The following is a 21,574-nucleotide window of genomic DNA, read 5'->3' on the forward strand; positions in this document are numbered from 1 at the left end:
AACATCATGAACCGAACCTTCGATTGCTCGACCTTATCCTTGAGTTTGCGAAGCTCCTCCTGCATTATTTTCTCATTGTCCATACTTTTCGCCAGGCTCCTACTCAGGGTGTCCTTCTCCTCAAGCAGACTCTGCGCCGCCTCAAGCTTATTTGACAATTCCTCAGAGTGCATCTGGGAAGCCAAAAGCCGAACTTCAAGGACCTGGACACATCATTCAGACAATTTCGTGTCGGGTGAAAAGCGAACATTGACGAGCGCCTTCAACCAACGCATACGAACTGAAGGAATCTCACCTTAAATTGATCAACCTGATCCTGGAGTTTGAGAAGCTCCTCCTGCATCATCTTCTCATCGTCCATATTTTTTGCCAGGCTCCGATTCAGGGAGTCCTTCTCCTCAATCAGACTCTGTGCCTCCTCAAGCTTATTTGACAATTCCTCAGAGTGCATCTGGGAAGCTAAAAGCTGAGCTTCAAGCACCTGCACACACAAGTTGAGGAACTCAAGCAATTTAAAACAAAAAAAAAAAAAAAAAAACTCCCTTTGAACCAAGCAATTTCAACTAAAGGGACCTTACCTTCGATTGTTCCATCTTGCCCTGGAGTTGCACAAGCTCCTCCTGCATACTTTTCTCCTTCACCATGTTTTTGGCCAGGCTGTCACACAGGGCATCCTTCTCCTCAAGCAGACCCTGCATTGCTTCAAGTTTATTTGACAACTCCTCAGAGTACATTTGACAAGCCAACAGCTGAGCTTCAAGAACCTGCGCACATCAGTCAAGGAAAGTGACGTCAGATGGAAAGTGAACATCGACATTCCCCTTTGAACCGAGTAATATGACCTGGAGAAACCTTACCGCAAATTGTTCATTTTGTTCCTGGAGTTGTCGAAGCTCGTCCTGCATACTTTTCTCATTGTCCATATTTTTGCCCAGGTTGCCACTCAGAGCATCCATCTGCTCAAGCAGAACCTGCGTTGCTTCAAGTTTATTTGACAATTCCTCAGAATGTATTTGGGAAGCCAAAAGCTGAGCTTCAAGGATCTGCACACAGTCAAGTCATTTGACATTAGATGGAAAGCGAGCAATGACAATCCTTCAACAAAGTAATGCGAGCACAAGGAACGTTACCTTCGATTGCTTGACCTTGTCCTGGAGTTCGTGAAGCTCTTCCTGCATCATTTTCTCATTGTCCATACGTTTTGGTTGACTGCTACTCAGGGCATCCTTCTCCTCAATCTTATTTGACAATTCCTCAGAGTGCGTCTCGGATGTCAAAAGCTGAGCTTCAAGCACCTGCAACATATCGATCAAGCAATTTCATGTCGGGTGGAAGGTGAAGAATGACAAACCGCTTGAACAAAGCAATTTGAACATCATGAACCTCACCTTCGATTGCTCGACTATATCCTGGAGTATGCGAAGCTCCTCCTGCATAATTTTCTCATTGTCCATACTTTCGGCCAGGCTCCGACTCAGGGTGTCCTTCTCCTCAAGCAGACTCCGTGCCTCCTCAAGTTTACTTGACAATTCCTCAGAGTGCATCCGGGAAGCCAAAAGCCGAGCTTCAAGGACCTGCACACACCATTCGGGCAATTTGATTACGGGTGAAAAGTGAACAATGACAAACCCATTGAATCAAGTACGAGGGTGAGTTGAAAAGTATCTGCAATTATTTGTTTAAAACTGTTGTGTTGACTACATTGCTCGTTGTACTTACAGGTACAAGCAATAATCGTCTGTGCCATTGTGACGCATTTTCAACCTTGAGCAGTCAGTAATTGTGTCATTGTGAAGGAATTAACATGACCGCTCCCACCGTCAGTTTGCACCAAAGAGGAGCAGCGTGCAGCGAAAAGATTTTTGTGGGCTGAAGGTGCACTAGGGCTAGAAATCCATCGCAGACTTTGAGTACAATATGGGGAAGTGCTTTGCCGCAGCGGAGTGCGTTTGATCGGACTACCATGTTCAAAACCAGTCACACAAGTGTCAATGATGATGAGCGATCTGGAAGCCAATCCACGTCCGCAAGAGAAGAAAAAAAAAAAAAAAAAAAAAAAAAAAAAAAACATTACTCGTTCAATACCATGATTCTGGATAACAGATGGTCGACTATTGATCAAGTGGCCGAACAACTGATCAGTCAGTCATGGTTCTGCACATGAAATCAACAACCAACTTGGCTTTCATAAAGTTTCTGCAAGATGGGTTCCAAAACAACTCACAGAAGAGCACAAGTACAACCGCATGACAATCTTCCAAAGCTTTCACAACCACTTTCGTAATGAACGGAATGCTTTTTTTGAGACGCATTGCCACCGGAGACGAGATGTGGACCCACCATGACAAGACAGAAAACAAATGCCAGAGTATGGAGCGGAAACATCCGACATCACCAGTCAAAAAGTAGTTTGAGTCGACCGTCGGCAGGAAAAGTGATGTTCACACTTTTCTGAGACTCACGACCAATTTTGGGACACCATCAAGAAGGAAGCACAACGGTAAACAGTGTCCGTTATTGTGAAATGCTCGGGGACCAGTTGAAACCAGCTATTCGATGGAAACGCCGAGGACGACTGTCAAAAGGTGTTTCAATGTTGCATGACAATTCCCATACCATGGAAACCCTCCGGAAATTTAATTTTGAGGTGTTGGAGCATCCTCCGTACAGTCCTGACCAAGAACCTTCGGACTTTCACCTGTTTGGTCCACTCAGACGCTTTAAGAGGCCACCATTTTGCCAGTGACCAACAGGTGAGAGAAGCGGTGCTTGTGTGGCTCGTCAATCGGCCAAATTTTTTTCTGAGGGCAGACAGAAGCTTGTGAAACGATGGATGAAGTATGTTGAAAAGGAGGACTGAGCATGTACAAGAGCATCATTCTTTCACAACTGTAGTTATATTATTTAATATATATATATATATATATATATATATATATATATATATATATATATATATATATATATATATATATATTGTGAATACTTTTCGACTCACCCTCATAATTTGAATGCAAGGAACCTTACCTTCGATTGTTCGACCTGTTCCTGGAGTTGGAGAAGTTCATCTTGCATCCTTTTCTCATTGTCCATACTTTCAGCAAGACTGCTCCTCAGGGCATCCTTCTCTTCAAGCAGACTCTGCACTACTTTCAGTTTATTTGACAACTCCTCGGAGTACCCATGGGCAGCCAAAAGCTGAGCTTCAAGCACCTGCACACAGTCGAGCAATGTGATGCTGGGTGGAAAGCAAACACCAAACCCCCTTGAACCAAGAAATTTGAACACAAGCAACCTTACCTTCGATTGTTCGACCTTTTCCTGGAGTTGAAGAAGCTCCTCTTGTATCCTTTTCTCATTGTCCATGCCTTTGGCCAAGCTGCTGCTCAGGGCATCCATCTCCTCAAGCATAGTCTGCACTACTTGGAGTTTATTTGACAATTCCTCAGAGTGCCCATGAGCAGCCAACAACTGAGCTTCAAGCACCTGCAAACATCAGCAGGAAATTGATGTCGGGTCGAAAGCGAACAATGACAACGTTTTTGAACGAAGCAATTTCAAATTAAGGAACCGCACCTTCAATTGCTCGACCTTGTCCTGAAGCTCGAGAAGCTCCTCTTGCATCCTTTTCTCATTGTCCACACCTTTAGCCAAGGTGCTACTCAGGGCATCCTTCTCCTCAAGCAGACTCTGCACTCTGTCTAGTTTATTTGACAATTCCTCAGAGTGCCCATGGGCAGCCAAACGCTGAGCTTCAAGCACCTGCACATATCAGACGAGGAAATTGGTGTCATGCAGAAAGCAAACAATGACAAAGCCCTTGAGCAAAATTTGAAATTAAGGAACCATACCTTCAATAGTTCGACCTTATCCTGGAGTTGGAGAAGCTCCTCTTGCATCCTTTTCTCAGTGTCCATACTTTCAGCAAGCCTGCAACTCAAGGCAGCCTTCTCCTCAAGCAGACTCGGTATTTCTTCAAGATTATTTGACAATTCCTTAGAGTTCTCCTGAGAAGCCAAAAGCTGAGCTTCCAGCACCTGCACACACCAGTCGAGGAAACTGATGTCAGGAGGAAAGTGAACAACGCCAAACCCCTTGGACCATGGAATTTGAACATAAGGAGCCTTACCTCCAATTGTTCAACCTGGTCCTGGAGTTTGAGAAGCTCCTCCTGCATCCTTTTCTCATTGTCCATTCTTTCTGCGAGACTGCAACTCAGTGCATCCTTCTCCTCAAGCTGACTCTGCACATCACCGAGTTTGTTTGACAATTCTTCAAAGTGCATCTGGGAAGCCAAAAGCTGAGTTTCAAGCACCTGCATACATCGGTCAAGGAATTTGATGTCAGCTTGGAAGTGAACAATAACAAACACCTTAAACCAAATGATTTGAACTTCAGGAAGCTTACCTTCGATTGGCCGACCACGTCCTGGAGTTTCAGAAGCTCCTCCTGCACCCTTTTCTCATTGGCCATACTTTCAGCAAGACTGCTACTCAGGGCATCCTTCTCCTCAAGTAGACTCTGCATTTCTTCAAGTTTATTTGCCAATTCCTCAGAATGCATATTGGAAGCCAAAAGCTGAGCTTCAAGGAGCTGCACACATCAGTCGAGCAATTTGACGTCGGGTGGAAAATGAAGAATGAAAACCCCTTGAACCAAGCAAGTTAATCACGAAGAACCTTACCTTCAATTGCTCGACCTTGTGCTGGTGTTCGAGAAGCTCCTCCTGCATCCTTTTCTCATTGTCCATACATTGGGCTAGACTGCTACTCAGAGCATCCTTCTCTTCGAGCAGGCTCTGTGCTTCCTCAAGTTTATTTGACAATTCCTCAGAGTGCCTCTTTGCTGCCAAAAGCTGAGCTTCAAGCACCTGCACAAACAAGGCAAATGTGTTGTCAAGTCGGCAGGAGAGGCAATAAATTCCTTCAATCAAGGTGAGTGCAATGAATAATGGATCGAGACCGGTATTATTCCTCGTTAAATCTAAATTGATCAGTCTGATTATTTGCAGAGCAACTCGACAATTTTGCCAAGGACACCACGCTGTGCAGAAGTGGTCATCACACTTGTGAATACCTTTTTTCAGACCTGGTTATCTCTTTGGCGTGGGGCATTCAATGCTGGCAAGTCACAAGTTCTGAAACTCTCACCCCACAAGGATCGGCAATCAAAATGTCCGATGCATTTCTCTAGATAGCCACTGGAAGAGGTGCAGTCCCTGCAACTTAGCCTTGTCGTACCTGCCACACCTTTCATGGAAGGATCATGACGAAACTGGCATCAAAGGCCAGTTGACGCATTCCTTTGCTACACTCACTGGGCTCATCCATTTATGTAAGGCTTTCATTTGGCACTCAATGCCATATGGGAAGATGAGGTGAGGGTGTGTATCATATATGTATATACACTTCAATCTGCAAGAACTCGGAGGGGGGGTGGGGGGGGCTCGGAATGGGCAAAGGCAGGAGAGTACACGACTCACCACTCTGGGCTGGTGCTCAAGCCCCCCATTTTGCTTCCTTCCAGGCAGTTGAAAACAGTCTTTCACACCATTGGAATACAAATACAGAAAGTAGATTTCCAAGGAATGTCACTATCCCATCAATGGCAAGTCAGTGTATTGGATTTTATAGGAGTTGACATCTGGCCTCATTCCTCCTGCCTTTGCCCTTCCCACATGGTCCGCCTCCCTCCCCCCTTCACCCCCAAGGTATCACTTTCTTTTCTCCCACAAACCCTCGCCTGCTCACCTTCCCAAAGTCCAAGCTGATTGTCAAAATGCATCAATTTGTCCACCAATTGGAGAAAAGTCTCCCTTTATCAAATCCTCCTTTCCTCATTGTGGATGTCCTCCCACCACCTCAGAGACCCAAGTTTCGGAACCTGCTGCCCTTTGTGAACCGAGACATGCATGTGTGTATATACAGTAAAAGCTGTGCTATCCGGGACTTTACAAACTGGCAAGCGAGGGATCTCAAGTTGTATATACACGACCATACAGCTGACTTACCGATTACAACGCCAACAAAAAAAATAAAAATAATAAACTTCTTTATGCATGATCACACAGCTCACGAGTATTATTTTGTACCATTCGATGAAGCAGTTACAGAACCAGAATTTTTGATTAACTGGCAGGGGCAAAGCCCCATGGGTGCCAAATAACTTTTACGACGCGTGTATATACATACAATCAGAGTTTTGAGGGATCCCAAAGAAATCATCATTAAAAAGTTTTTGTCTTTTTCGTCGTGCAATAAACCCTCAAATATCACGAGGTTTAGACCAATCGTGGGCAATGTGGGACACAAGATTTAGAGGCAAACACGGAGTTTAGGCATTCAGCCTTTTCACGTGCGGCATCAGCAGTGCGACCGTTTGAGGTAAGGGAGGGGATGGAGGGGGAACATACACCAGAAACAGATTTGATTAGACGCCACCAGGATTTGGAGGAGGGAGAGAGGTTTGAGAGTTCAGACTTGAGATGAGAAAGATGTTGTTTTCTGGCTCTCCTGAGGGTAGATACACACTTGTTCCAAGCTTTGTGTAAGGAACTGAGATTACCTTCAGTTGGATTCCTGACGGCTGCCTCACCACAAGCTTCAGTGAACCAAGGGCGGAAGGAAGGGTAGAACAGCTGAAGACGAGAGGGGTTTAAATCTGTGCATGAGGGAGAGCAAGTTTCTTTTAAAGAATTCCCAGGATGAGTTGATGTTGGAGAAAGTAGCGATAGGAGACCAGTCTACAAGTTTGATGGCTGCTCGGAGACCCTGCCAGTCGGCTTGAGTGAAATGCCAGACCCGACGGCGCTGAGGTGGTTCTCTGATAACAGCCAGAGAGATGTCCACTTTGACAAGCACGTGGTCAGATGAACCGAGCGGAGGAAGAACAGCAGATATTGTCAGGGAAATTTGTCAAATTCAGATCTAGAAGATATGGAGTCCCGTTGGTTGAGATCCGGGTAGGGAAGTTGACAGATCGAGTCAGTTCCAATGAGTCACAAAGCTTTTGCTGAAGTGTCATGGCAGGTGAGAGAGGTTCTGACACCGAGCCAACTGGCATGATGACAGTTGAAGTCGCCACATATGAGGAAGAGAGTTCGGATGAGAGGATAGAAGTTGGTCCATGTTTTCGGCGAGCGAGACGTACAGAGTCATCACTGTTTGGTGGATAGTACAACACATAAACATGAGGTGGGAGTGGAGGGGAAGCCGTAGCCAGACATATTCCTGGGGGTGTGCGGGGAGTGAGGGCAGTGCATGGAGAGTGAGGAATAGAGTGTTTGATGAAGAGAGGAACTCCTCCACCAGGGCGAGGCTCAGGTCTGTCATACCGGAGGAGGGAATAACCACAGAGAAACTAGGGAGTCAGAGACGTCTTGAGGGAGGAAAGTTTCTGTTGAGCAGATTATGTCTGGAAAGATCAGTCAGATTTGAGCAAAGGCCCAGGATGTTTGAGGTCAATACTGTTAAAAGGGAGGGGAGGAGGCTTTGGATGCAGGGGAGGGGTGGGGAGGTAAGGAGAGTTGCTGAAAGTGTCGGGGATTGCAGAACAGCTGGGGGAGAGGGATGGTGAGGAGGAGAAAAGGCATGGTGGTGATAGGTTGATGTCCAGTGGGGAGTAAGAGAGGAGGCAGAGGGCAGCTGAAGATTGGAAGAGGTGGAGTGATGAGATGAAAGAGAGGGCAGGGGAAGGAGGCAGCTTCGTGGATGCGAGGGGGAGATTGATAGGGAAGAGTTAAGGGAGAAGGGTGAGGGGGTCGTTTCTGAGAAAGGTGAAAGCAGCTTGGAGGGAGAAGAGTATAAAGGTTTGTTTGAGAGGGAGGGGAGACGATAAGAGCAGGCATGGCCAAAGTGCAGGAGGGCGATGTGAGAGGAGGGGGGGGGAGAGGGGAAGGATGAGGCTTGGTAGTGGTATGGTGAAGAAGGGAGCAGGCAGGGGAGGTACAACATTTGAGGGGTTTGCAACGGGGGGGGGGGGAAGTTTGATGAGAGGAAAGAAGGAGCAGGTTTGTGGTGTTGAGGAGTGCACAGATTGAGTGAGATTTCTGTTCGGTCAGAATGGAGCCCACAGTTGTTAGAGGACAACACACTTTGGGAGAACAGAAGGAGCTGATATTGAAGCAGAAGTCAGTGAAGAGGTCCAGAGAGCAGACGAAGGATGAGGGACAAGATGGGAGGGGTAAGGAGAGGGGATAATAGGTGAGGGGCTAGGAGGGGGTAGATTTGTTAGGGTTAGGGTCAAGTAGGTGGGGTGAATTGGCATTGAAGTTGGAAAATAATAATTTTTAAAAATGGACAAAATAAACATTGTAACAGTTGGACTTTGACACAGGCTGAAGGAACGGTCGAATTGTGAAGTCTTTTGAAGAAGAGTCGTCGTGAATTATGATACAATACCAAGAACCACACGTGTGAGAGAGGAAGTCGAAACATTTTCAGAGACACTATTTTTTTCAAAAAAGAAAAGTCGAAGAAAAATCATGAAGTTGTTTGGTGAATTTGGATTGGCAAACACAAAAGGAAGCCGGTAGGTCGACGAGAGTAACAGGAAGAAGAGGAGGGGGTAGAGACACGGTTACGGGAGGTATCAGGATAGAAATGAAAAGACGTAAATAAAAAAAAAAATTCCGAAGAGACCTGGTACGAAAATAATCAATTCTCCATCTCAGATCCCTGGTCAGAGTCCAAGTCTCACATCCGGAGAGCAAGACTGGAAGCACCAATCACCTGAAGACTCGGACTTTCGTCGTCCTGCACAGGTACCGACAGCGCCACACCCCATGATCCAGTGAATCCATGACTCCCCAGGCCCGACCCAAAATCCTGTTGGCCTCTGGCTCACAGCCAGACATGAATATCACTGCCAAGGTAAGTGAATCTCTCCGTGACCTCAACATCCTCACTGCAAACAAGTACAGACAAGATGGCAGCATCCAATATGTCATTGAAAGCCTGGATCTTAGTTTTGACCAAGAAAACCCAGAATCCCAGCGGCTCAGACTCTTCATTCAGCATCTGAGGGCTCCAAAAAGGATAACCAGTCTCTGCAAAGATGACTGCATCATCTGAAATCAAGGTCAGAGATCTTGATGTTCCCAAATGAAGCACCAGAATCCAATCCATAAAAGCACTCAAAAGTGTGGGAGCCAGTACACACCCCTGACGAACTCCAGTACCAACTGGAAATAAGTCAGAGATGGCACCACCACATCTCACAGCACTCTCAGTACCAGAGTAGAGTTCAGACATCAGATGATCAATTTTGGTGGCACCCCACGAAGACCATGAATCCTCCAGAGGGCATCCAGATTCATTGAATCGAACGCTTTACAGAGATAAACATAAGCTGCAAGCAGCCCCGACCGAAACTCATCTGCGTTCGGTGAGGACCCGAAGAGCAAGGATACGGTCAATCGTTGACCTCTTTGGTGTAAAGCCTGACTGCTCTGGACACTGGCGCTTAAGTAGATGGTGGTGAACCTCATCAAAATTGTCCGAGCAAAGACCTTGCCTGAAACTGAGTAGCGTCACCACCCGGTAGTCGTTGCAGTCCTGGCAATCACCCTTTCCTTTCCAGAGAGGAACAAGGCCCCTTGTCAAGTCAGTGGGGATGATGCCTGTGTTCCAGGCAGAGCACAAAACTGCATGCAATACGAGTGCAGCATTTCCAAACTTGAGAAGTTCAGCATGGATGTCAGATCCCAGGAGCTCCACCCCACTCAACCTATTCACCGCAGCCTGTGATCCACCTTCATTTGTGGAAACAGTTGATTGGAGTGTCAGCAAAAGGGATAGCAACACCCCTGGCACCCAACTCACCAGCTGATGGATCAGCCTGATACAGCCGCTCAAAGTAACTGGCCCAGCGGGCCTTCACTTATCCGTCAAGAGCCCACCCCCCTCCACCCTCCACCCCAACTGCAGTACACCGAGGGAGGTGCTTGGAGGAACACAATGCACAAATTCCCCTGTTAGGAGGACAAGAATTACTTGATGCTCAACCCCTTTTACAGATTCCTCACACATAGGCCTCCTTGTCCATCCTTTGTGCACGTACAGTTTTACGCCTCAGCTCCCTGAACAGCGCAGCTCTCCCATGAAGCATGGCTCTGCAACTCTGTTCAATGTTATCCAGCGACCCTCGAGAGGCAAAATTTTTCTTCGCCGTACAGCGAGTTTCCAGACATCCACCGGCAACATCAAGGATGGTGGTCTCAAAGGCCTATTAGGATCAAACAACTATTTAGGATTCCCCAAGCTTGAAGGCAGACCATGATGCTGCAAAAAACAACCCATCGCAGCTCATGGAACTTTCATCAAGGCAAAGGGATTTATGCCGGAGCAGGTTTTTTAATGCAGACGAGACAGGATTATTCTGGATGAGGATGCCATCTTAGTAACTTCCCATCCAAGCAGGAAAGATCTGCTCCGGGTTCAAGGTGGCAAAGGGTCGGCTTCACCTTCTCCGAGGAGGCAATGCAGCAGGTGACCGTCGCAAAGTCGATGCTTCTCTTCCGATTGCTGAATTCCCCTCCCCACTCCAACAGCATCATCACAAACCAAGTGTTGCATTTTCTATTTATGGAAGAGTACAGTATGGAATGTCCTTTCCCTCACCCACCTTGCTATTTTGGAATAAATTAAAAAGGTAAAATTCTTGCATTTTTATTTTATACTATAATAGAGTGAATTGGTTTGTGACGCTCAACCCCTAAATATCGCCACAGAAGAACAGACTTTTTAAATGAGGATAATGACCGGTGCGAATCATGGCAACAAAGCAACTCGCGTACAATCACTATCCAGACATATATTTTGCACAAAATTTATTTGCAATCTAAAAAAGGTCCAAGTTGTCACAAGCTCAAAATGGTCAAGTATCCAAGCTGTCTGAAGGGTCTAAATGGTATCCAAGGTCTTTTAGGTCCTCCTAGGCCCCCGGTCATGGGGGTCTTTTCGGTTCTCCTAGTCCCCCAGCAAGTGTCGTGATAAAACGTCCCGTGAGAATTTTGCGATTAAAACACACGGACCACGTAGAGATATCCATCGAAGCTTGAAATTATGGAAACGACACGTTTGCATTTCCAAACTCCAGCAGAAGACAAATATGACGGAATCAAAATGGCAGAGTTTTGAAATCTTCGAAATTATAATTCAGAAATCCTCGTAACCTGGTAAAGTATTTGCATACAAAAAAAAAAAGAAAAAAGTTTTAAAGATACCCTCTGTTGGACATATCACAAGTTATGATCTTGAGGGAATTTGGTCATGGCCGAGGGAAGTTTTTATGGGCTTGGTCACCATAACCGATTTTGAAATTGTGTATGAAAGTTGTCCTGCAACACTGAATATACTGCAAAAGCCCATTGTTTTGAAAAGGTTCAAAACAACTTAAAATTTATGCTTCTAAATTTTCACCCCATGGAGAGATTTATATTTTATGAATTCTTTATTTTTTTTTAAGAGAATATAGGTCAAGAGAGGTTATCCGTTCATTGGGGAACTAATAGAGGTAGGAAGATTATGGTTTGTTAATAAATTTTCAAAAAAAAACAAAACAAAAATAAACCAATGTCACCCGCAGGGTGACCGGTATCTTGCCAAAAGGTGACCACGTGTGACTTCTTTAAGGTCACACTGAGGTGAACAGAGCTGCTATCCACCAAGAGCGACTCCTTGAGGAATATCTGACTGCGAGAGATTCCGATGAGAATCGTTCAACAGAGTAAACATGAAAAATATGCTTTTGCCTCATAACGTCACCAAATGACATCATAATGTCTCAAGCTTGACATATCTAGAAAGCACTCATTGAGGTGTTCAATTTGAGGTACTACACGATATGGTTCCTAAAACTTGAAAATTTGACCTTGGGGTCAAATATGTTTGACCTTCGGCGCTAACCATGAAGGTCAAGGTCAATCGCCACCAAAAATTAATCAGCTGAGCGCCAGACCATGAACTATATTCCCATGAAGTTTGAAGACGATCCGATCAAAATTACTCAAAAAAAGGGTTTCGTCGACTCCCCTGATTTGCGCCAAAGTGACCTTGACCTTCAAAATTTTGTGCACTGAAAGGGACCTCTCGAGGCCTCTGATATGCAAAGTTACAAAAATTTCCGATGATAACTGTGCTCTGCAGAATTTTTTATACGTGATTACAGACAAACAAGCAAACAAACAATGAAAATAAAAAAAATAAAAATAAAAACATACAAGCTGACTAACATATCTTGCAAAAACTTCGTTTTGGCAAGATAAAAAAAAAGTTTGATTGTTCTTGAGATGCATTTTACTCTGGTCGATTTGGGCCGAATGCCCTTCATTTTTGGTGCTCCGAGTCTAACATGGAATCTATAAACATATTTTACATGCTTATTTAAATTGTGATGTGCTTACTTTTGGCTGCCACACACCTACCAACATTTTTTTTTTTGAAGCACAAGAAACAAACTCCCCTTTTTCTACTCCAGAGAATGCGGTTGTAAGAGAAGTGGGAGCGAAGCGCAGAGGGTTCCGGTTTCAGTTCGCACGCGTGAGGTGTGCAGGGGTCCTGTCCCAATTTAATCTCTGGCATGTAAAAGAAGATGAGAACCAAATCACTCCTCTCATCATACTCATACTCATCCGCTCTCTTCCACATCAGATGCATAATGCCGGCATACTGTGGAGTGCGAGGAAACCGTTGAGGATCCAAAGGCGGGTACGTCACATCAGGGGTAATTTGGGGATGCAGATGTGGTGATTAGTTGTTGTACCTTGATGGTTCACTCCTTGTAAATACTTTTCTTTTAATACAACTAAAAGCCATTTCAATAAACTGTGCTGACTTATTTCCTCCTGGTAAATACAACCCGTCACTTCGCTGGCAGGGATATATTAAGGATTTGGGGGGGGGGGGATAAGGGAGAAGTGGGATAAAGGAGGAAGAGAGAGAAGACAGGCAAGAGAGGGGGTAGTGGAAAAGGGGGAGAGGGGGAGGATGTTCTGGACATGTATTTGATAGGGGGACTTGAGGGAATGCAGGGGGGGGGGTGGTGCAGTAGGTGAAGACAATGGCAGTGTGAAGGGATGAAGCATGAGGTGAGGGTAGGCAGCACACCAGGGCATTACTATTAGGGGGGGGGGGATAAAATGCACCCAAACAGGGCCATTTTCTTTTTAACAAAGTGTGCCATGTAAAACTGGGACCGGGCAGGAACATTCAAAAATTAAAACCCATGCTATCTTCCTTGCAAAGGCCTGCCTGCCTGCTCCAACCCATGCAACGTTCGTCCAACCTCGCATGCAGGCATGCACAAACCCCCACCATTCCCGTGTGTGCAGTCTGTGTTCCTCTTCATTTGACCACTGCCGCTGATTACAATATCGCAACTATTAAGATATTTATATTTTTGTCATGAAAGCAAATCACACAAAAACGGTGAAAATGAAAACTACGTCCGGAATTGCCGAAATAAATAAAAAAATTTTTTTTTTTTTTTTTTAAAGTACCCCTGCAGACTTTATAATCATGGTTTGCGAAAGCGGGTCAGAGTTCGGAATGGTGCAAAATTGAATTACATTTTCTACACATTCCTCAATGTTTTCTTCACGAAATATAAATCGACCACACACTAGCAAAAACCAAATTAACCCGAGCGGGTTTGACGGTCAGCTCGGATACAAAACTTGATGCAACCGAGTGTTAATCAACCTTCGCGACGACGGAAAGTGAAAACAGAATTCAAATTGAATTTAAAATAAACATGCGAGGCCGCTCGAAGCAAAAATCTCCATATTCTAGGAATCATTCCCAACATCATGAAACAATTTTCAAACCCACGTTTATGGCCGTGAAATAAATACCACTGGTCAACACGATTGCTCTTGCATGTGCTTTTTCAACGGATTCCAGCTAACTTTTGGGTGCTGAATCCAAATCTGTCATTAGTTTTTGAACTATGAAAAATCGTTATTTTTGAGAAAACAGTAATTTTACACTCGAAGTTGAAAAACACTGTTGCATAAGAAGATCGATAGATGCAAAAAATGTTTACAATGAAAGGTACCTACTTCAATTACAATATTTAATCATACATTAACATATAATCCATGCTTGCTTGCACATATTTTTACACATTTTGTCGATATTTTTAATGTATGGTCTCCTGTCCTCCTGGCAGATATGCGGCTTCCTTAAGGGCAATTAATTGCAGCTACGGATTACTCTGAGACCCGCACACGAGTTAATCCAAGGTCATTCGTATGCCGAATACAAGATTCTGTTGGTGTCATGCGGGTCATAGACGTAAACTACTGATTCATACGTTGATTCTTTTAAGAGAATCAGACAATAACTCCACTTTGCTCATGGCAGGCTGTTTACAGCTACGGGTAGTCGGAATAATCAAGCTTTTGCTGTTTTATCCCCACCAAGATTGCCAGACTGGATGGTCAACTTTTGTAAAAATCCATGAATATGGAGCATATAGATAGCACAAAAACTTGATGTGATCGAGCAAATCTGAGCTCAGATTTGGATTCAGCAGCCCAAAATGAGCCAAAAAGTTTCCAAAGTCCACGCAAGAAAAAAAAAAAAATAGTGGGGCAACTTAGCCAAATATAGCATAACAATTGTGCATTTTGTGAGGAAAGCACCAAATTTGGCACACTAGTAGCCCAACATATTATGAACAGATTTGGATATTGGGCCATCTGAATTTTTGATGGGAGTGGAAAATGGCTGCCATCAGCGGCTGAATTTGAGATGGCCCAATATCCAAATCTGTTCATAATATGTTAGGCTACGAGTGTGCCAAATTTGGTGCTTTCCTCACAAAATGCACAATTGTTATGCTAAGTTGCCCCACTAAAACTATATTCTTGTAGACCAATGCACTCCAAGTGTGTGCATTTAATGGCTGTATCCAGGACAGAGCTGGACCCCAACTAAAAAGGACCCTCGGACCACCGAGAAGCTCAATCATTCGCTGCCTGCACATAGTCACGTGACCAGCCAGCTCGTTGTCGGATGAAATGCCCTAACAGAATCTTAAAACGTCCGTTTTTCACCGGAATTCTTTGAGAGACTAGTAGAGCACAGCCCAAGCCATCTAAAATATAAACATTAATCTCACAGATGCTATGAATAAGCAGTCCCTCAGGGGGACAGGTTACGAGGTGAAGCAGTGAATGGAAAGCATGTTGTGTCCCTTCCAGAGTCTCACGATTATTTGAATTGAATATATTTTCCTCAAGAAAAGTGTTTGTGAGCGGATTTGCATGAAAATTGTCCTCATTAAACGGGTGGCTGCACCAGAAGGTCCCAAAAGTGAAAACAGAAATCAACGAACTTAAGACAGAATCGTGAAATTTCATGGAAGCTTCTCCTCGCTCCAGTGCATTCAACACAGACCGAGGATATAAACATTCAATCATCACAAAACTTGATACAACCGAGTGTTAATCGACCTGAGCAACTACGGAAAGTGAAAACAGAATTTGAATTGAACTCAAAATAACCGCGCAAAGCGGTGTTGAAGTCAGCAGACCTCGTGGTGCCCAATAAACAGGGACAGACGACAGAGGTAACGAGAAACTAGGTGGTCAAATTAAATCATCTTAACCCTATGAAACTCATTATGCATGATATCCGTCCAATGCTGCCTTGAAGGCCATTTTGCACTTGATGACACTGTAACCTTGACCCCGAGGAGAAAATGTGAAAAAGGGCTCAGACGATCTATAGAGAGCAATTAGTGTTATCATCATGTGAAGTTGGAACTCAATTGGCAGAGACGTCGAGGAGGAGAGAGAAAAATAAAAATTGACAGACAGACCTGAGGACATCGAACGGTTATACGAGGTCAGCTCGCTGACCTAAAAACAAACAAACGAAAATTAAGCATAATGCTTTGCTGAAATACTCAAGTTATTTAAAAGTAAAATAAAATAAAAAACAACCACGAGTTTAACATTTTCAGATGTCACTCCAGATTGATACTTTACTCCATGAGATCAGATTTTTCAAATCAGATATAATATTTCCATGATATACTTTAATTAGTCCACGAGAGCATGTCGTGTTTCCAAATCAAGGCCTGTTTGAATTGGCCTAACAAAATGGTGACTCGAGACCCTTGCAAGCTGACAAAGGCTGAGCCTCCATAATGGATAATTAAATAAGGCCGTTAATTATCCTCAAAAGGGGTGTTTCAATCAACCCAAACAACAAAATTTCACTGAAGCACTTCCTTGGAGTTCCCTTAATATACAAGCAAAGTTTCAGGCTGCGAGGTTTCATGGTTTTGTAGTTATGGAGGAGACACATTGACACACAGATTAGTATAGCTGCCACTGAAAGTGGATGGGGGTTATGTTTTCACCCCTCTGTCGAGCATAATATCTCAAAAAAGTTGTACACGTTCAGACAAAATTTGGTGGACAAGTTTGGTGTGTGACAAGGAAGAATGGATTCGATTTCTGTAAAGATCCGGATCCTCCAATTTTAAGCGCCTCATCACCAGAGAGAAAGGGGCAATTTTTATTTTTTTTAAATTAAATGTACAGCACAATATCTCAAAACGTTATGGGTGGATTGGGACGAAACTTGGTGGAGAGGTGAGGTGTGTGTGACAAGGATGAATTAATCACATTTTAGTGAAGATCAGATACAGCTACTAAAAATTTCTAAGTGATTCTTCACCATTGAGAGATTGGGTCAAAAAGTTGTGGACGGATTAGGATTAAACTTGGTGGATAAGTTGGGTAGGTGATAAGACCAAGCCACTTTGATCTTAGAGGTCTGGACACAGATCTGGCCAATCAGTGGGATAGAAAATGGAAACCGTTCAGCCTGGTGGTCACATATCTGGGGGAGGGGGAAGTCTGGAAGACCCCAATTATTTGTGGATGTGCATCATAAAGCACCACCTGCCAGTATCCAGCATTACAAATAATCTTGTATTGAAAAAAAAATAAGTTAAACAACTTGATAATATGCATTTCGGTGATATTGAAATTTGGGTGAGAACAATTAAAAATTTTCAAAATATTTAATTTCACTCATTATAAATAGAGGTTCAAACCAAAGAGTGCAACACTGATCTTCGCAGTGAAGCGGAAGTAATTTTTGCTCACACCATATACAGTATAATCAGCAAGTCTGGTTGATGAAAGTGATGTCAGCTGACTTTCAAGCACATTAAAAATATACTCAGGCAAATTATAGAGGAAATCAAGCAAAATGTTTGTGAAATACAGCATGATATCTTTTGATTAAATCTGCCAGAAAAGTGACAGGTACTTGTGCTAGTAATAATATAAAGACAAAAACAAACAAACCTGGGATTTGGACTCGTTTTTAAAGCAAAGAAGTTGCACGTCTTTTTTCTCCAACGCCTGCTGAAGTTCAACTACAGTCTTCTTGGTTTTCTTCAACACATTCTGTGTAGTCATCAAATCTCCTTGCGCTTGAATGCACTGCCCAAAAACCAAAAACATTAGAAAATAGAAAAGAAAAAGAAAAAAAAAAAATACTTGTTAAAATCACTTCTCTTGGTCACATTCACCATTGAAAAAGTGAAATTTGGTACAGAAAACACCTTTACACATGAGCAGCTACAGTATGGGTTGAAAGGGAAGCGGTGACATGGACTATGCAAGTGCCATACAGTATACTTGAACATATCCAAATACAATCACTCAAAAAAAATAAAATAAAATTCAGGTGTGTGAAAGATGAGAGCGATTCGCAAATTTTTATAAAGAAAAAATATATCCAGGAGAGCGATTCGCAGCCCTCACATCTGTTCCAAACACGGGTCTCTCCAATGAAAACTTCTCTGAGACAGGGAGATAGAGTTGCCGATTCGGAACCTGGCAATGTTTTTTTTTTATACCAAAATTCGAGCCGGATCTGAAGTGAGTTTTTGCTACTGAGTTACAGGTCAGAACATCGAGGGGGGAGTACAAGCCAACCTTCAATGGCACTTGAGTCTCAACAGAGTAAATTTAAGACTTCAGAGAACATCTTACTCCAAACAGTATTCAAGTGTGTACTTCAATTGAAATAAAATGATTTTAAAGGTCATATTAACAAAAAAATAAAAATTGCAGAAGTTTAGTGCTGTTCATTTACACCAGCTTATTTATTTGTTTTTTTTATGTTTAAGGCTACAGGCACAGACTGAATAGTCCTCATCAAGGCCAAGCCTTAAATAAAAGAACTGCATGAATAGAAAAGTAAGAAAAGAGAGAATAGACTAAGTTTTTGAGAAAGTTAAAAAGAAAAAAAAAATCTGCTTTTTGAAAAGGGGAAGGTCATAAGTGTTTGGGTAGAAACAAACATCGTAACGGCCACCCTTGAGTTGCCAATTGCCACAATAATCATGCGTGTCCTTTAAAAAAATAAAAAAAACAAACACTTTAATGTTTGTAATGATTTTGAATTTTGTTTGACAGAGACAGAGTAAAATCATGTCTCGCTCTTCTGTGTGCATGCACGATCTGGACTAATTCAGAGCCAAAGTACCGTTGAACTAAGGTTCATTTTCCCATTCATTTGAAATAAAGTTGTTCCTCAATCATAAACTGACATTTGTGACATGACAGACAAAAGTGAACAAATTGCTTAACCCCACTTTGCGCTTCAAGTGCACGGACTTAAAAAAAAAGAAAAAAAAAAAAAAAAGGCACAACTCTTAACGATTGCACATTCATGTCCTGCACTACTGTTGATATACTCATAATTTAATGCTCAAAGTGCGACGGAAACGAACATTGTGGGCACATTATTAGGATGCTCGGAAAGGTTTAACGTTGATGGCTTTCACAGCTTAACAATGGAATGCAATGACTACAGAATAAACACCCAACCTCAATTGTGAATGCAAAGCAATCCACGTACATTGTCCACACTGTCCTGCAGATCTTGATACAGTTCTTCTTTCTTTGCCAGTGCCAAAGCCAATTCGCTCTCGACTGCAATCTTCAATCGTGAATTTGTTTCATTCTCAACGACCATCTTGTGCAGCTGTTCAGCGAGATGAGCACTACGCTCATTTTCTTCCTGCAAGTGCAGTTTCAGGCGACCTACGTCAACAGCAACAACTGCTGCATGCTGTTCCAATTCGTCAATACGACCGGCCAAAAGGCAGTCTTCATCTTCCATGGTAGCATTTTCAACGACTGAGCATTCAGGTTTCAGAACTTCACTCGGGTCCTGTCGTTTCTCAGCATCCTCAAAGCAGTGAACACGATGCCTTAATTGATCCCTCTCAAGCACAAGCTTTTCTTCATCTGAAGCCAAGGTACGATCTTTCTCCAAAGCCAAGGTCTTCAGCGATTGCTCAAGTTGACATATGTGTTCTCTTAGTTCTTGCACCGTTTCAACAGGTTCTTGAGAATGAGAAAGCATCTCAGCACTGGCTTGAAGCTGGTCCCTTTCCTTCCGCACAGCATGGAGTTGCACCCTCATCTCATCCATACTCTTCTCCAGATGGAAATGATCCATTACATCTTCAAACAAAAGAGAAATAATTATTTGGCACAAAATTACTCACATGATAGTACTCAACAAAAACGCTTGTTAGAATCCTTACGAGACCAAATGGTATCCGAGCAAAACCAAAATAAATCAGAAAGCATCTCAAAATGCAAAGCCCATCCACGGCCATTTTGTATTCCAACTAAACTTGATGAAAAACGACAGTTTTAAAAAAAAAATAATAATAATCATAAAATGATTGTACATTTTATTAAATTGTATATCTCCACAATCTCATGATAAAAGGTTTGTTGAAGATTTGATGACAAAAGCTCAAATGATAAGAATTTTGTGGAGAACTCTGGCACATTAATCTATCTCTACTTAACAAGCAGGTTAAGAGAGAAATAAATAAATAAATAATTGGACCACTGCACCTGCAGCGTATCAGGGCCCTGACCTAATGTGGTAACCGAAAGTTGGGAGAACTCTGACTGGTGGGTCTGGTGAGGAAGATATTTGAAGGAATTTACAAGATTTTTCAAAAAAAAAATTTACCGTCCACCATTTTGACACTTGTGGTCACGTTATCAGAATGACCGGGCAATTTAACATCACGACCCTGTACTGATGTTGTAACCTAAATTTGGTAGCATTCTGACTGGTGGGTCTGCAGATGATTTTTGAAGAAATTCACCAAGATTCTGACCAAATTTGGTCAGAATCTGAACCAAGTCAGTCATGCGACCAGATGTGTTCCACTGATCAGGTAAGTGAACCCAAGTACACATCGAGGGCGTGAGAGTCTCCTTGGTGCTGCGGTGCACAGGTAAGGTTCCCGCACAAAATAGCGAAAACCTGCCAGGATTGGTGGAACCAATCAGCACTCATTGTTGATTAGCAAACAGCTGGCGCATGGAGTTATCCGTGCTCGGTGACCTCAGGACCAGGCGTTTCAGAGCGACTCAAGTGCTTCCCCTCGAATGCCGATCCACAACAATATTATCGAGTCACCTTGTTGCGAAACTCTTACAATAAACATATTGTTTCAACGAACATTAGTGTCCCGGTATTCTACCCAAATGCAAGTCGAGCACTGCCGAAGCAGTTTCTTGGCAAGAGTTTTACTGGGCGGTTTGCCATCCCTCTCAGAGCAATCATTTCGGCAGGAATTTAGAATTTGTTCAGTGTGCCGGCGATAGCTCGCCGACTGTTCCCGAAAGACGACGTGCGGTCTTTAACCTCCTCAATCAGCAAACGCTGGCAGCCGGGACACCAGTTAAACTCTGAGGGACGGCACACTGATGAATCACCATACCTGTGAAACACCAGGATGAGAGTCAATAGCTGGGTCAAGATTCAAATACAGACTTGATGGCTTGGAGGTGGGTGTGGATAACTAAAGGCCATCCTGTCAGCCAATTCGTGATATTATAAACAAACTAAAAATTGCCTTGAATGGTTCAATGGTTATGCTTCTGCCGAGACAAGATGTGAACTCGCTTAATGTTTGATCTCAATAAAAGGTAACATGAAAAGTTAAAAAGATGGAGAGGGAGAGGGGGGAAGGAGAAAGACGAGGAGATGAGAACATCAGATGCTGCGAACGAGAGTAATGGTCTGAAAAATGATTTTTCAAAGGGCACGTAACCTTTGACCTGGTCAAACTGAAGTTCAATCGGTTCTCTTTCTATTACAGCTGATACGTGTCAAGTATGGTTGAAATCTCTTCAGTGCTTCACAAGTTATCGCGGTAACAAAAAGCGATTCCAGACGGACACGCACACAAATAACCCAACATAACGCCTTCGGCATAAAAACGCATCAAACTCGAGTGACACTCGGTCGAGTGTGCCCCTCCACAAGGCTGAACAGTTCACATTTTGTATCCCAATGATGGGTGAGATCTGCATCCAGACATGAACAAAAATCGAATCAGCTTGTAATTGTCAATATCCAACTCATCTACAAAGTGGTCATAACAGTCTGGAACTAATATGCTCGATATAAATTTGGCCCGTTTCTCAATGGTGAAGAATCACTTTAAAAAAAAAAAATACAACATTCATAATAATTAGAACGCGCGCGCACGCACGCACACA

General features: G+C 43.3%; 1 protein-coding gene across 11 annotated transcripts in view; it reads right to left on the reverse strand.

Moving 5' to 3' along the window:
- The window catches only part of LOC147012292 (uncharacterized), a 129,875-nt gene that overhangs the window by 52,434 nt on the left and 55,867 nt on the right, over positions 1 to 21,574 (reverse strand). For 10 of the 11 annotated variants that reach the window (XM_085856218.1, XM_085856220.1, XM_085856222.1 and 7 more), the window contains 15 exons: positions 18,894 to 19,504; positions 17,330 to 17,467; positions 4,685 to 4,870; positions 4,408 to 4,593; positions 4,130 to 4,315; positions 3,852 to 4,037; positions 3,577 to 3,762; positions 3,301 to 3,486; positions 3,028 to 3,213; positions 1,389 to 1,574; positions 1,131 to 1,295; positions 858 to 1,043; positions 579 to 764; positions 296 to 481; positions 18 to 203 (listed from right to left, as the gene is read on the reverse strand). In XM_085856218.1, the coding sequence (XP_085712344.1) occupies positions 18 to 203; positions 296 to 481; positions 579 to 764; positions 858 to 1,043; positions 1,131 to 1,295; positions 1,389 to 1,574; positions 3,028 to 3,213; positions 3,301 to 3,486; positions 3,577 to 3,762; positions 3,852 to 4,037; positions 4,130 to 4,315; positions 4,408 to 4,593; positions 4,685 to 4,870; positions 17,330 to 17,467; positions 18,894 to 19,504 (3,146 nt within the window). The remainder of the gene's footprint in view (positions 1 to 17; positions 204 to 295; positions 482 to 578; positions 765 to 857; positions 1,044 to 1,130; positions 1,296 to 1,388; positions 1,575 to 3,027; positions 3,214 to 3,300; positions 3,487 to 3,576; positions 3,763 to 3,851; positions 4,038 to 4,129; positions 4,316 to 4,407; positions 4,594 to 4,684; positions 4,871 to 17,329; positions 17,468 to 18,893; positions 19,505 to 21,574) is intronic. The other variant, XM_085856217.1, reaches the window with a different exon arrangement.

The sequence above is a fragment of the Eptatretus burgeri genome, chromosome 15 (assembly GCF_056783735.1).
Source record: "Eptatretus burgeri isolate ZD-2024b chromosome 15, Ebu_testis_v1, whole genome shotgun sequence".
NCBI classification, from domain to species: Eukaryota; Metazoa; Chordata; class Myxini; order Myxiniformes; family Myxinidae; genus Eptatretus; species Eptatretus burgeri.